Source organism: Vicia villosa, linkage group LG4 (genome assembly GCF_029867415.1).
Source record: "Vicia villosa cultivar HV-30 ecotype Madison, WI linkage group LG4, Vvil1.0, whole genome shotgun sequence".
Classification (NCBI taxonomy): domain Eukaryota; kingdom Viridiplantae; phylum Streptophyta; class Magnoliopsida; order Fabales; family Fabaceae; genus Vicia; species Vicia villosa.
This window is the reverse complement of record NC_081183.1, coordinates 102,317,675-102,332,844: the sequence shown is the minus strand read 5'-3', so window position 1 is coordinate 102,332,844 and position 15,170 is coordinate 102,317,675. Positions and strand designations below refer to the sequence as shown.

Here is a 15,170-nt window from a genome sequence, read left to right as displayed (position 1 = left end):
TGAGGATTTCATCTATCAACTACAGCTACAGAATGTGTTATTGAATCTGAATTGGTCTAGGAAATAATTAATGAAATTATAGTCTGAAGTGTCAAATGCTTTCTTCATATCAATCTTCAAAGCTACATTGCCAACATAGTTCTTTTTGAGCTTAAGGATTTAATATGCGTCTTTCAATTATGTTTTTTTTGGGTTTGTCAAGCTTAGGTCGAAGTTTGTTGCAAGTATACATTGAATGTCCAATTGATTGACAATCAATCAATAGAACTCATGCAATCTTCCTTTGATGGTCTGTTGCTTGGCGACATAGAGTTTGCTAGAAAATTCTATAGGCAAATTGGTTGTGGTAGGGTCATTTAATAATTAAAAAATTATTCAATATTTCTTAATAATTACACAAATAATTTAAATTAATTAATATTTAATAAACAATATTTATTTATATTTTGATGTGTGTGCATTAAAAAAAAAGCGGTGAGTATCCGTTTGAAAACTATTTTTTTAAGAATGATGTTTAAATGATGGGTTAGGATGAGTGGAATGTGTAACTCAAACTTAACCCTAACATTAGACCAAGCCAATTTTACAAACCTAAACCCAAACATAATCATATTTCTAGGATTATATATTATTACTTTTAAAACTTTTTTATCAATTTTTTAAGAATATTATGTGATATTTTTTTAACTAAATTTGAGGGAAATAAATATTACTATCTCACCCTCAAATTATAAATTATTTGAACTATTTTACACAAATTAAAAAATATACTAAGTTTTAAGAAAGATAAAATATGTATTGTTTTAAAAAAACTATTTTTTTATTAATATCCTAAGAAAGATAAATTAAAAAAATTAAGAGTAATAAATAATAATATATATAATAAAAAATTATTAATGTTTAATTAGTATTTGAAAAAGTAATTTATAATTTAAGACCAAGAATTTATCGATTTAATAATTTTTTTGAATAAAACCAAAACTATATTATAAATAAAAAAATGTACAAATCAGGAGATTAGGCCTGACCCAGCCAAAAAAAAAAATCAAAGAAAAAATATAAAATTAAAGGAAAAGAGAAAAAGAAAACCAAAAGCAAAAGGCAAATAAATATCGCACTGAATATCCTGAGACCTAAGGGATGATCTTGTCGATCCGCTACTAAAATCTCAAGTAAATTTAAAGTTTGGAAGATCAAACTCATCTTTGAAAAAATCTTCCTAGATAAAGAAAGGCAATATTTTTCACCACAAGAAGGAAACTATTGAATGACCATGATTAACCAATTTTTAGGCGTAACTCTTTTCCTCTTTATAAGTGTGAGAATATACCAGGTTTAGCTGAACCCTTTTGCAACTATACCATCTGTTTCGGAGATCCTAAAGAAATATTTCCTCTTTTGTAATGCATTGAATTGATACTTGAGAATCACACTCTAACCACACATGTTGTCACCCTATCTCACTGGCTTTCTTCAAATCAAACAATATTGAAGTAATTCCCACTCTTAAGAGATCCAACTCCTCTAAATTAACTGAAAAACCACCATGATGATCTGTAAAGATAGCTCATTCTTCCGATCCAATATCTATATGTGATAACTTTCATCCAACCCACCCTAGGTTTCTTCCAATACACTGAAATGATCTCCGAAGCCTTTCTATATCGTCTCACAATTATTAGAAGGTTATTAAGAATTGGATGTTCAATACTACTGTTTGCAATCCATCTTGTTGAAACATTGAAGTTGGTCTTAGTAAGGGCCAAAATATTACTTACCACCATACTTAGATGAATTAACATCCATAAAGCGATCCTCATTTCTTGCTATCCAAATCCGATGTACTGTATGAATCCAAGCTGTCGGGGTCATATCTTTAAATTTTGGATGTCATCCAAAGTTCACCACTCTGAACAAATCCTCCATAGTATTAGGTATTCTTATAATTTCGAAATATTTGACCACATTCTTCCAAATCTCAATCGCAAAGCGACATTCAAAGAATAAGTGATTGATATATTCTCTAAGATGTTCATAAAGGCTACACATTAAAGCAACGACACATCTCGTTTTCATCAAGTTTTTCTCACAATTTCTTATGATTAACCTCCAACATCGGAATCAAAGTACAATATATTTTATTGTAAAAATTTAAAAAATTTGCTATAACAAAGATAATCTATTCGTAAATAAAGGGTAATGTTAACATCTGACATAAGGGCACAAGTTAAAAACTAAATGTAGTAAGTTTGTTTTGGAAATTGTGCCATGATGTTAAAAGATTAAAACTAAATTTCTTATTATTTGTTTCAATATAAATTTTTTATTTATGGGTTTCTTAACATGTGCCATTGGGGCACAAGTTAGTCTATCCATATAACTAGTAACAAACTCGTGCATACGCACGAGTTATGATTTGGTACACACATTTGTTTACATAATACATTTATTTTAAATCAAAAACAAAATTTGAATTAAATTTTTTGGATCATAAATACCATTTTCATGTATAAAAATATTTAGATCAATAATAATTTTTTTCCCGTATGCAAATATTATTTATGTTTAAGTTTCATTTAGAAAAGTATCTGGATCAATATTAAATTTTCGTATTTAAAAATATTTAAATTAATAAAAGATTTTTTTCCGATACACCATTTTTGAATCAAAATTTTTTGGATAACAAATATCATTTTTCATATATAAAAATATATTTGATCATTAATAGGTTTTTCCCATATACAAATATTATTTATGTTTAGGTATCATTTACAAAAGTATCTGAATCAATTGTAAATTTTCGTATGTAAAAATATTTAGATCAATAATAGTTTTTTTCCCATATACCTTTTTGGAGTAAATTTTTTTTGGATCATAAATACCATTTATAAAAATATTTAGATAATCAATAGATTTTTCCCATACAAAATATTATTTATGTTTAAGTACGTTTACATAAAAATATTTAGATCAATAATAGTTTTTTCCCGTATACCTTTTTTGAATAATTTTTTTTTGGATTATAAATACTATTTTTCCATATAAAAATATTTAGATCAATAATAGATTTTTTTCCGTATACAATTTTTTTTTGTTTAGGTATCATTCACAAAAATATCTGAATCAATAGAATTTGATATTAATAATAGTAGTATTTTACAATTGAATAAGTAATACACTTTTTTCCTGTGGATATATATATATATATATATATATATATATATATATATATATATATATATATATATATATAAATACACTTTTCTCCTATTTACATTGATAACATATATTTGCGAAATGACATCAATAATAAATAATTTTTCTAATATTTAATTGTATAAATTTCAATAATGACATATATTAATATAATAATATTCTGAATCATATAAATTAAAGTTAATGATAAGTGACACACATTTTTGTATTTTATCCAATAACACACCTTTTCAAATTTATTTTTGAATTTACTTTAATTGGAATAATCTTTTTTAAACTAAAATTATTATTATTTTCTTAATAAATATTGTATCTTAAAAAAAAAATTTTCAAATTATATTTCTTCGTTATTAATATTTAATTACTAACGTTAATTTTTAAAAATTAAATACTATTTTAAATATAAATTAATGATCATAATAATCTTTTTATTAAAAAAATAATTTTTTGGAATTTTTTGATTAATAATTTATTTGAAATAATAATAATAAAGTAATAAAAAGTAAAAATTGAGTTGGAAAGTGAAAAATGAGTTGGAAAAAACCAAAAAAAAAAATCTTTTTCGCCAAATTATTATTTTAAAATAGTATTTTTGTGATTTTCAGAAAAACAATTTATTATATTATAGATAATTATTAAAATAACACTGACATAGAATTCACCATAAAGAAAAAATCACGGACAAAAAAAAAAAGTCTTCACTCAAGTTTTGTTAGTCAAACATACAGTGAATCAGATTCTCCAAATTCAAAAGTTTCAAACGTTGAAGAAACTGTAAGCTATCTTTTTATTCTCTTTCGGTTACAAACATACGATGATACAAAAATCATTGTTCAAAATCTAGAAAGTTGTCTACTTCTGATGGAAGAACAAAAAACCGTGAAAAACAACAAAACGACAAATAACGAGGTTGTTCTTCGAATTTCAAACAACCAAGAAATCAGAGATTTTGAACGCACCCATGTTGGTGAAACCAGTTCTCATTCTAAAGGGTCTCATGCAGAAGAAGAACTCACAGAGCTTGAGAATCTCAGAAGCAGTAATGACCAAGTTTCCACAACCACTTTCTTGGGTCGGTCTGAATTCTCAAAGCCAAAAGCTAGAATGGTGGAACCACCATTTCCAAAAGATGCAAACTTTGTAGCAGACAAGACTCAAATCAAGAGTTCCAATTCTCCAAACAAGAAGATTCTTCCAAGGGATGTTCCTGATGGAATTGGAACTGTCATTACTCCAAGAACTCCGTTGATTGGTACTCCAAAGAAAGGAGAAGAAGAAGAGGATGATGATGAGGAAGAAGAAGTTTACAAGACTGCAGAAATTGAAGTGAGTAAGAGATCTGGTAAGAAGATGAAACTAATGAATTGGATTGAGTTGTTTGCATTTGTTTTAATTTTAGGGTTTTTGATTGCAAGCTTAATGGTTCATAGATTGCAAGATAAGAAAATTTGGAGTTTAGAACTTTGGAAATGGTGTGTGCTTACATTAGTTATCATCTCTGGTAGATTAGTCACTAGTTGGTTTATGAATGTTCTGGTTTTCTTAATCGAAAGAAATTTCTTGTTTAAGAAGAAAGTCTTGTATTTTGTTTATGGTGTTAGGAAGAGTGTTCAAGCATTTATATGGTTGAGTTTGGTGCTTTTGGCATGGAGTTTAGTTTTTCATCATGGAGTTAAGAGAACAAGAAAAGTTACTAGGATTCTTGGTTACATCACAAAAGCACTTGGTTCTTTTGTTATTTCGGCCGCTATATGGTTGGCGAAGACTTTGTTGATTAAGCTATTGTCTTCGCATTTTCAGTCGACTAGGTTTTTTGATAGGGTTCAAGAATCGATTTTTCATCAGTATATTCTTAGGACTCTTTCTGGTCCTCCTTTGATGGAGATGGCGGAAATGGTGGGGAAGAGTTCGAGTAGGGGGCGGATTAGTTTCCAGACGTTGGTTAGAGATAATGAGAAGAAAGGGAAGAAAGAACAAGCGCAAGTTATTGATGTGGAGAAGCTTAAGAAAATGAAACAAAAGAAAGTTTCGGCTTGGACTATGAAAGGGTTGGTTGATGTCATTAGGAGTTCTGGATTATCTACCATTAGTTATACGCCGGAGAGTATCTATGAAGAAGAGAGTGATGCGAAAGATAGTGAAATTACTAGTGAGTGGGAAGCAAAGGCGGCGGCTTATCGGATTTTCAGGAATGTTGCTAAGCCAGGAAGCAAGTAAGACTGCTTAATCTATAAAATCTCCCAGCATTGTGATTTACATTCATTTTCTTTGGAATTGTTTAATGTTGTCACTAACCATTGAATTCATTAGGTACATTGAGAAGGAAGATCTATTGCGGTTTATGAAAATCGAAGAAGTGGAAAATTTGCTTCCACTATTTGAAGGAGCAGTTGAGACTGGAAGAATTAAGAGGAAGTCTCTCAAGAACTGGCTGGTAAAGTAGCTTGATATTTATATTACATCATATTTGATCACAAGGTCTAGAAACTATGTAGCACCGGCATTTCAGGCTAAAGGTGTGACTGAGTGTCTAACTATTTGTGTCAGTGTCGGGCTCCAGATATATATTCAATCTGAAGTTATTGCTCAGTTAAATGTTACAATCACAATATTGCTCACATATATCATTCATGTTTGTAGGTGAAAGTCTACCTAGAACGCCAATCACTTGTACATTCACTAAACGATGCCAAAACAGCTGTTGATGAATTGAATAACATTGCTTCTGCAATTGTCCTTGTTTTGGCCATCATTGTGTTGTTGCTTGTGATGGGATTCTTAACAACCCAAGTTCTTGTCTTCATTTCATCACAGCTTTTACTTGTGGCGTTTGTGTTTGGCAACACAGCTAAGACAGTATTTGAAGCTATTATATTTGTTTTCGTGATGCATCCGTTTGATGTCGGGGATCGTTGTGTCATCGATGGTGTTCAGGTAGTCTTCAATTCCCAATATTATGGTTTTAGAAACCACCAATTACGGTTGCAGATTGCAATTTGAAACTATAACTTTATAACTTTAGTATAACAGCTCAAGAAGTACCGAATTGACACATTTTTATTACATATATACTTCACAGATGATTGTAGAAGAGATGAACATATTGACTACAATATTTTTGAGATACGACAATGAAAAGATATTCTATCCGAATTCAGTTCTTGCAACCAAGCCAATCAGTAACTTCTACCGGAGTCCAGAAATGAGTGATTCTGTTGAATTTTCTGTTGATGTTTCAACTTCAATACAAAGCATTGGAGCTTTAAAAGCTAGAATAAAAGAGTAAGTTTATACTAACAATGTTTTTGCAACAGACACAGACACGCAATTTTTCTGAGGTGTCGGTACTACAGAGATTTCTATCGCTAACAATGTGATATATAAGCACTAAAAGTCATATGAATTTTTTATTTGAACTTAATGTTGACATTTTTGTTTAACATTTTCAGATACTTGGAGAGTAGGCCACAACATTGGCGTCCAAACCATAGTGTATTGGTTAAGGATATTGAGAATGTGAACAAGATGAAAATGGTTCTTTACGTTACTCACACAATAAACTTTCAGAATTCCAGCGACAGGAACAACAGAAGATCTGAATTAGTTCTCGAGTTAAAGAGAATTTTTGAAGATCTTGATATTAAATATAATTTGCTGCCACAAGAAGTTCGTCTCAGTCATGTAAGATCACAAGACCATAAAGCACAGACAGTTTGATTAGTTAACTTGAGCGACAAGAAACATAGAAATAAAGAAAGGAGGAACAATCCATATTTAAATCAGTGTTAGCAAAATTAGTTAACTTATCGGCTATTTTATTTTGGACCTTTTTCTATCATTAAATATCAATAAGTAAATATGTTCTGCAGCAGTCAACTATTCGTATTTTATTTCTCCATTCACGTGACTCATTCATTGTAATATCGCTTTCTTTCCTTACTTGAAAAGTAACATGTTGTGTCATGTTTTTGTACTATTGTGGAATTTAGCTACATTCAACTGGTAAATTGCATTAAAAAAAGCCAAGTTGTCAATTGCTTAAAGAACTGTTGGGGATAAGAGTTGAGAGGAAGAGAAGAAAAGAGTGATTGAGAAGTATATGTGAGAGAATGAAAAGATGATTATTATTCATTGATCAAGAAGATAGGAGTTATTTATACACTAGGTTGTTACTTGTTCAACCTCTAACTAACAGAAACTAACAGAATTAGGTATACAAACTGATTCTAACTAACTCCTACTAACATAGCTTGAATTAAACTCACCATAGCTTTTTAATTCAAGCTATTAAGTGCTATGACTCCAAGTTCTTTTCTCAATTTTGTGAATCGTAATCTTTTAATGACTTTGGTGAACACATTAGCGACTTATTCTTTTGTTGAACACTACATCACTTTAAGATTTTGTTGGACACATTAGCATTATTGTGGGTAAGTTCTATGATTTTTGTAATTGACATAATTTTTGCTAAAACATGGTTCTTAATTGATGTTGAACAAAATGTTGTAACATCTTGTTCTGCTGTGATAACAGGTTCAACTGTTATGTGTTTTTGACAGATATTCGGCCATATGTTGTGACATCCTACACCAGAATATAAACCGTAAAAGATTTGGTTGAAAAATATGAGAATCTGGAATATTCAGATAATCACTACAGGCGCAGGTAGGGGTGGACAAAATAAATGGAACCGAGCGTAACCGTCCGACCCCATGCAAACCGAATGGATTCGGTCGGATCAACTTCGGGTCTCGGGTCCAGCGGGTGGCTTGTTCGGCTTTTATTGGTTAATAGCGGTTCGGTTCGGTTGGGCCAAATCAACCCAACGGAAACCGAATCCGACCGCAGATGATGTTATTTGTATTGTTGTTAACACTGGGCTGGACTGCGTAAAACTTGAAGCCCAGTATACATATCCATTAGATTAACCTAGCTATATATATCATCCTTAGTAACTTAGTAAGCAAACCCTAGCCGTTTCCAAATACAACTACTGGCTCTGTTTTTCTCTCCGATTCAGAAACTCAACAAGGTAGTATATCTGTTTGGTTCCTTTCTTCTCTATCTCATATCATTGATAATTAATTTTGAATGTATTTTTACTACCTTTCTCTCCTTGATTTCCACAGTCTAACCAATATTTCGTTTTCACTCTTGAAGATTCAGTATCCAGAAGATCTAATTACTTATTGTGAGATGAAGAATATGAACTTAATTTCAAGATGAAGAGGTTGTTAGAGAGAAACCACTGTAACTTTTAACCAAGGTATATGACTCTTGTTTTTTATTTTTGAATCTGAAATATTAAATTGATATTCTTTAATATGTGAGATATTAGCCTCAGAAGAAACTGTAAATCTCTTATTTAATTTTTTAATGTAGACCTGTGAACTTCTGAGCTAATAATCTTTTAAAAATGTTTCAATCTACTATCTACTATCTACTATCTACTATCTACTATCTACCATATACTAGAAAATTGACCAAAGTGACTATTGTGTCCTTTCCTCAAAATTAAATTGCACTGCAAAAAGGACATTATAGTAATTAACAAATAAACAATTTACTTTTGAGTTTATGTTCACAAGTGTTTGAATGTCATTGGTCCAATTTGAAAAACTTCCTCACGAGTCACAATATACTACTTTCTCTTTTCTCTCTCTTTTCCCTCACCGTACTAATTTCTCTTTTCCCTTTCTCTTTTCTCTCTGTATTCTCTTCTCTCGCAAACCCTAAATCATGGTGCCGTGAAAATCCAACCTGAAACAGACACAACTCTTCGTCTTCCCCCTTTCTCTCTCTCTGTTCCTCCGTCAAACCCTAGCACCCCCGTCATCTTTTTTCCTCCGTGAAACCCACAAATCGATCGTGAACGAAAGCTAAAGCACATCGAGAAAACAAAAAGTAAACAGACCAGAAGAAAGAAACAAGTAAGCAACAAATCTTTTCAAAGGATTTACATGATGCAGAGTATTAATGGTCTTCATCCATGAAAATAATCATTTCAAGGTTCTTTTTCTTCTATTTTTGTTTTAATCTACTTTTTTTTCTACTATTTAAATTTGAAAATTGAAATCTTTTCTGATTTTTTCAATTTTCATGGTTGTTGTCACAATTGAATTTACGATTCTTACATCTTTTAAGCTTGAGGAATAAATGTGAATATGTTAACTTTGATTTTGAAGGATGTATTGTTCGTGGATAATGGTGACCCATGGAATCCAAAGCCGGAAACTAAGTCCAAGGTGATGTCCACGTTTAAAGCTGTTCACAGGGTTTTGAAAAAAGATGGCATATTTATCTCAATAACTTTTGGCCAGGTTTGAAGAATGAACTATTTGTCTTATGTCTTATGTTTTATATAATGTTTAGGTAAACAAATTTCATTGTGTGTGATAGGGTTATGAATTTACTGTGACAAAATTCTTACGGATCATTATCAAGTTGTTACCTGGTATTGTTATCGCATCTACTTTTTGCTATATAGAGTTTTCTAATAATATAGATTACAGGTTTTTGTTCCAGTTTTGCTAGGGAATGTTGCAATAGTGGATGGAGAGTTAGAAAACAAAAGCATTTGGAGATGGAAAACTGAAAGAGCACATCACTGCAAAGTCTGGTGTGATGATTAAGAAGATTGGTGATGACACTGAATTCATCATTTTGGCAAGTGATGGTTTGTGGAAGGTATACAAGGAAAGTAGTGACTTTATATTAAGAAAGATGAATAATTTGGTTCTATTCAATGCATAAATTAATTTCATATTTTACTGATTACCATTTATCAGATTTTCAATGTTTACTAGATTTTTTCTGTTTTGCCTTCACTTGGTTCTATTCAATGCATAAATTAATTTCATGCTTTGATCTTATGCATTATTCTCCTTAATCTTAAATAGTGGACTTGAAATATGGCGTATAGAGAATCTTAATCCAATATTTGTCCCAAACTCCTCTTATGGAAAAAATTTCACTGGGGATTCCTATGTGATCTTAAAGTTAACCCATATTTTCCAAGTATGTTATACAATAGTTTCGTACAATGCTAACCTGCTTTTTTAGGAAGCTTTATTTTCTGGTGATGTTCTCAGAATGATAAAATCACAACATTAATATGTGAAGACTTGTGAAATTGATTTCATTTTTCTTTGGCAAACATTCATCGCGTAACTTTTGTACATTCTTCTGTTTGTTACAGAGTGCATCCTCGGTTTAAATTGATGATAAACTGTATTTACCAAACACACTATCCTCTATTGGTCATATATGAACACGAGTTTAGCTATAAGACATTATCTTCTTAGTTCGGATCATTTTTTTAAGGAAACATTCATTATGAAATCTCTTTAGTTCAATATATTATTCTACATTTAGTAGTAGTAGTAGTTATATCCATCCTTTTAGAAGAAATATGGATATATAAATCCTAGATTTGTTTATTGATATGTTGTCTCTTTTACAGATATGTTGGAGAAAATATTATAAGGCTTCACCGTATTGAAATCCTTGCCCTCATCGCATGACTGTGTAAAAAATTTTACACTCACAGTGCACTACCTTTAAGCTCTTTAATGATACGGGACACTACCCGTTAGATCCAAGTAAAAAAAACCATAAATATATCTTTTAATGATGAGATGGTTATTGACTTATAGACCGTCTGTGTCAATGTTTTTCCATGTCTAAATTATTCATTAACTTTAATTCTATTTTAAATAGATAATTTAAGATATAAATGTTTTTACCCGTGCGGGAGCACGGGTCTCTTACTAGTTTTAATTAAAAATTAGTATTTTTTGCTTGTCTGGTTTCACAATAATTTTGATGTTTATTTAATCAAATCTATACTATTTTATAGTTTTCCTTATTCCTTATAATTAAAAGCTGTTTCTTAAGTATTGATTTCTTTCTCTTTGAAACCATTGTTCAGATAACACTATTGCAGCTGGTTTTGTTCTATCCATCAGAGATTTTGCTGCTGGTTTTGTTCTATCCATCAGAGAAACAAGTTGGGGATTAGGAGTCATACATACTGGGCTTTGAATTTGCTTGAGCTTTGAATTTGTTTGAGTAACCATGGACAGTGTTAAATTCATACTCTATAGAATCATTAAAATGTTATAAATGGATTAAAAATCATGATTATAGAATCATTAAAATGTTATAAACCTATGAGTCGTTTAATTGTAAATTTTTGATTTATTTAACTTCAATAATGACTCTATCAGAAATAAAATAAAAGATTAAAAAAATCTCAATATTTATTTTGGACACAATTTTGAAAGAATAAAAAAGTTTAAATAAACGGATTATGATGGTGTTATAATGGTCCATGTAAGGCCCAATTCGTAATAAAGAAAGACCCAATTCGTAATAAAGAAAATTGTAAAAAAAAACTGTTTAAAATTCAAAAGTCCGAAATTAACCGATGTGTATAACCGAACCGACTTAGACCGGACCCGAAAAAACCGAACATTGAGCCGGTCGGGAATTGGGTTCATCATTTCCACCCGTGGGTTGGTCCGGTTTGAGGTTTTAGGCCCGGACCCGAACCGAACCGAACCGATGTCCAGCCCTAGGCGCAGGCAATCAAGGAATGATTAGGACAAATGCAGATTAGTCTCTGTTTTTAGAAAAAGAATCTTTGAGATTTCTTTTGGAAAACTAAGATTTGATTTGATTTGATTTGTTCCTAATTTGTGAAAAGATCTTGCAGCTGTTTTCAGAAAAGAGAAGATTGAATTCTGATTAAAGTCCAATCCCATTATGCAAGTATCTATAAAAAGGAACTTGGGAAATCTAGCTTGTCAAGCATTCACACAAGGAAAACCGTGGATGCAATAAGGGTTGTTGTTTTAGGAGTCTTCTGATACATTGAGGTGGATATGTGTTCTCACTCTTGAAGCTTTTAAGCAAGAGAGTTGAGTGGTTTTCTTGATCAAAGCTTTTAAGCTAAATCAAGTATTGTTCTTAGTTAGGATGCTTAACTAAGTATTTTTTTATTGGAAATGTGATCTTTCTACTTGGGTTCCCTTGGTCAAAGGGTGTCTGGCTGTTTTATCACTGCAGTGATTGGAAGTGGGATGACGATTTCTCAGGTCTAAATGTTGACTTCTAGGCAGAAGTAGCGATGGGTAGTAATTAGGCGAGAAGTTGTAAATTAGGGCTGTTTAGCTTTGAACCAATACTACTAATAGTGGACTTCCTTCCTGGCTTGGTAGCCCCCAGATTAGGTGTTGTTTGCACTGAATTGGGCTAACAATTCATTGTCTTATTGATCATTTTATCATTTACTTTCAATTTTGATAAGTGGGCTGTAAGTCGATAGATGTTATAACATATGTATTGATATTGTGTGTTGTTAGGACATCTGTTATAAGTGCTAGAATTTCATTGTGGATTAGTGATTGTATGAACTCTTGCTATATTTTTCAATATATAGAGGACAAAAACAACTTCTAATGAGAAACCATTAAAGAGGGGAGTAGGCTCCTGCGAGAACGATAGAGATGAACCACTATATATCCCGATGTACTCTCTCTCTCTCTCTCTCTCTCTCTCTCTCTCTCTCTCTCTCTCTCTCTCTCTCTCTCTCTCTCTCTCTCTCTCTCTCTCCCTCTCATTCTTGCATTTTAATTTTCTTAGGATATTGTATGCTTAGGTTATCAATTCTTAGCGTAGTTTATCGTTCATTTCAGTTGGTAGCGATTTATTACGTGATGTTAGGTTTCGTTAGAATTGGTAGCTAATTGAGCTTTAGTTTTGATTGACATTTGGAAAACTAGTGATGTCAGAATCCTATATTAATTGAATAATTGTATAAAACACATCTCATGTAATATAAAATTACTCAATTAATCATCGTCTTTAAACAATCTGTTAGATTTGTAAATGGTGTATTTTTAAACGTGGTTGAATTCCAATACAAGCATAAGATCTCTATTTTTGCTTTAAGACTTCCGTACATTTTTGTAAAGCCTCTGATATTCTATTAATAAAGGTCTATCCTCCCCATCTATGTTAGAAAAAGATTGGTTCTGCAGTACGTCTCTGAGTTTTGATGATAACAATGTGTATGTTGGTATGAACAATTTTGTTATACTAATGTTTGTTTTGTTGAGTACTTAACAAACAGGTTATGATTCTGATGAAAAGGTGTGGCTAAAACATCATAAGCCACCAGGTTATGTTTCCGCACTACACACGTTCTGATAAAGAGTAGCAAGCACTTCAGAAGCAGGAGCATCTGAAGTTATCACTCCGTTACGAAATCTGAAAAACTAGTTCTAAAGACTAAGTGCTGAAAGACTCTGAAGACATGGTTTTGAAGACTCTAAAGACTTGAAGCTCTGAAGACTCAAGTTTTTGAAGACAAAGGATTTTGAAGACCAAGTGCTGAAGACTCTGAAGATGTGACTCTGAAGACTCTAAAGACTTGACGTTCTGAAGAATTCAAAGCCTATTCTCTTTTCTTCCAACTCATGCCGTGAGCCTCTAAATTTCAAGAAGGAAAGAATATAACGTTACTATGTAGTACGAGGTATAAGGTACAAACAAATGTTTTGTTCCACTACCAAGAAAGGATGGATGTTGTGTACTATCTTGTCTCCCACTATGATCAAGCCGCCAAACTTCTGGAAGATCCATAACTGCCTTCCAACGGATATATTATTGTATTGGCTATATAAGGGCTTGAAGACCCAAAGAAGAACCTGTCAATTCACGATCATATTCAGTTTGTATAGACTGTTAATAAATTCATATTTATTTTAGTCTTGGATATGAAAAATCAAAGTTTACATCTAGCTTGTGTAGAAGCATTTTATTGTAAACAAACCCTGATCAAAGGTTGCTTGATTATTCCTTGAGCGATCGAGTGAAGGTCAGTAATCTCGAGAAGTCTAGGACTAGAAAGTCTTAGAGGTTGTTAGTCACAGGGGTGTGTAATACACTGGGAGAACTGACTTTTTTGAAATGTTGCGGATAGCAAGAGTCGCTACCGACTTTTATTTTATCCAATTGGAAAGGCAAAAAGAACAGGAAAGACCTTTTAAAAGACTTTGAGTTCGGGGGGGTAGGTTATACAAAGGGAAGGTGTAAGCACCCTTTGTATCAATGGTTATCCATGGGCTCTTAATTGCTTAGCTCACTTTTGTTTTCAAAATGTTTGAAGTGTAGTGTGTGAATAGTAAAAACTTTGTTAAGGAGAGCTTGTAAATAAGCGTAGCCTTGTTTTTGAAAGTATTTGAAAAGATAGTGTAAAAAAAGATTTGTGAATTTAAATCAGAGCAAGCAATTAGTAGCAACTACCCTAATTTTGAGATTTCTGTTCTTTAAGCTTTTCAGTTTGTAAGGGCTATTCCATACCATAAGGAGGGCAGGTAGTCCTTTCATTGGATTTGAAAAAGGTCATCGGAATTATCGTTCGCCATAAGACTGTCCCTACCATAAAGAGGGCAGGTAGTCTCAGGGAAGGATATAATAGTCATCTTTAGGCAACCAGTGAGGATACCTTAGCATTCGAAAGGGACGATCATCATTTAACCGAGGCAACATCGAAGGACAAGATTGATGATGATAATGAACTAAGGGCAAAATTGCTAAGGCATCCTCGTATTCGAGGGACTTGACTATTTTTTAGAATTGAAAGGCAACAGGAAACAAGAGAGATTACCCTAAAGGTGTGTGCGTGTGCAATCAATCATGTGGTTAATTCAGATATTTTATCTTGTAAATTAGTGAGATAAATCCATTTTAACAAGGCTTGCACTCCCTAGGATTACTAACCACATCAGAAAATAAAACAGAATTAAATGTCCTACGCTATTACAATAAACATCTGTAAGGCAGAAAATTAAAGGCAGGAAAATAAAACCCTAAGCTATTACATGGCTTTGGGGCAGTTACAATAAAATGAACAGATCAAAAATTAAAATGGTTACAACCTCGAAGCA

At 31.8% G+C, this 15,170-nt stretch overlaps 1 protein-coding gene and 1 long non-coding RNA gene across 3 annotated transcripts; both read left to right on the top strand.

Annotated features, from left to right (window-relative positions):
• The first annotated feature begins 3,933 nt into the window (after positions 1 to 3,933).
• LOC131595021 (mechanosensitive ion channel protein 10-like) lies at positions 3,934 to 7,263 on the top strand. Its single transcript, XM_058867241.1, has 5 exons — positions 3,934 to 5,429; positions 5,527 to 5,650; positions 5,857 to 6,150; positions 6,296 to 6,498; positions 6,666 to 7,263. Exons 1-5 carry the CDS (start codon positions 4,078 to 4,080, stop codon positions 6,931 to 6,933), a joined length of 2,241 nt encoding a protein of 746 aa, XP_058723224.1. The 5' UTR covers positions 3,934 to 4,077; the 3' UTR covers positions 6,934 to 7,263.
• A 1,729-nt stretch (positions 7,264 to 8,992) lies between these two features.
• LOC131599401 (uncharacterized) lies at positions 8,993 to 10,216 on the top strand. Of its 2 annotated transcripts, none has more exons than XR_009282742.1 (4): positions 8,993 to 9,146; positions 9,402 to 9,536; positions 9,751 to 9,903; positions 10,116 to 10,216. It is a non-coding gene; the product is annotated as an uncharacterized LOC131599401 (long non-coding RNA). The 2 variants fall into 2 exon arrangements; XR_009282741.1 differs by having other exon boundaries at positions 9,134 to 9,225.
• Positions 10,217 to 15,170: the final 4,954 nt, after the last annotated feature.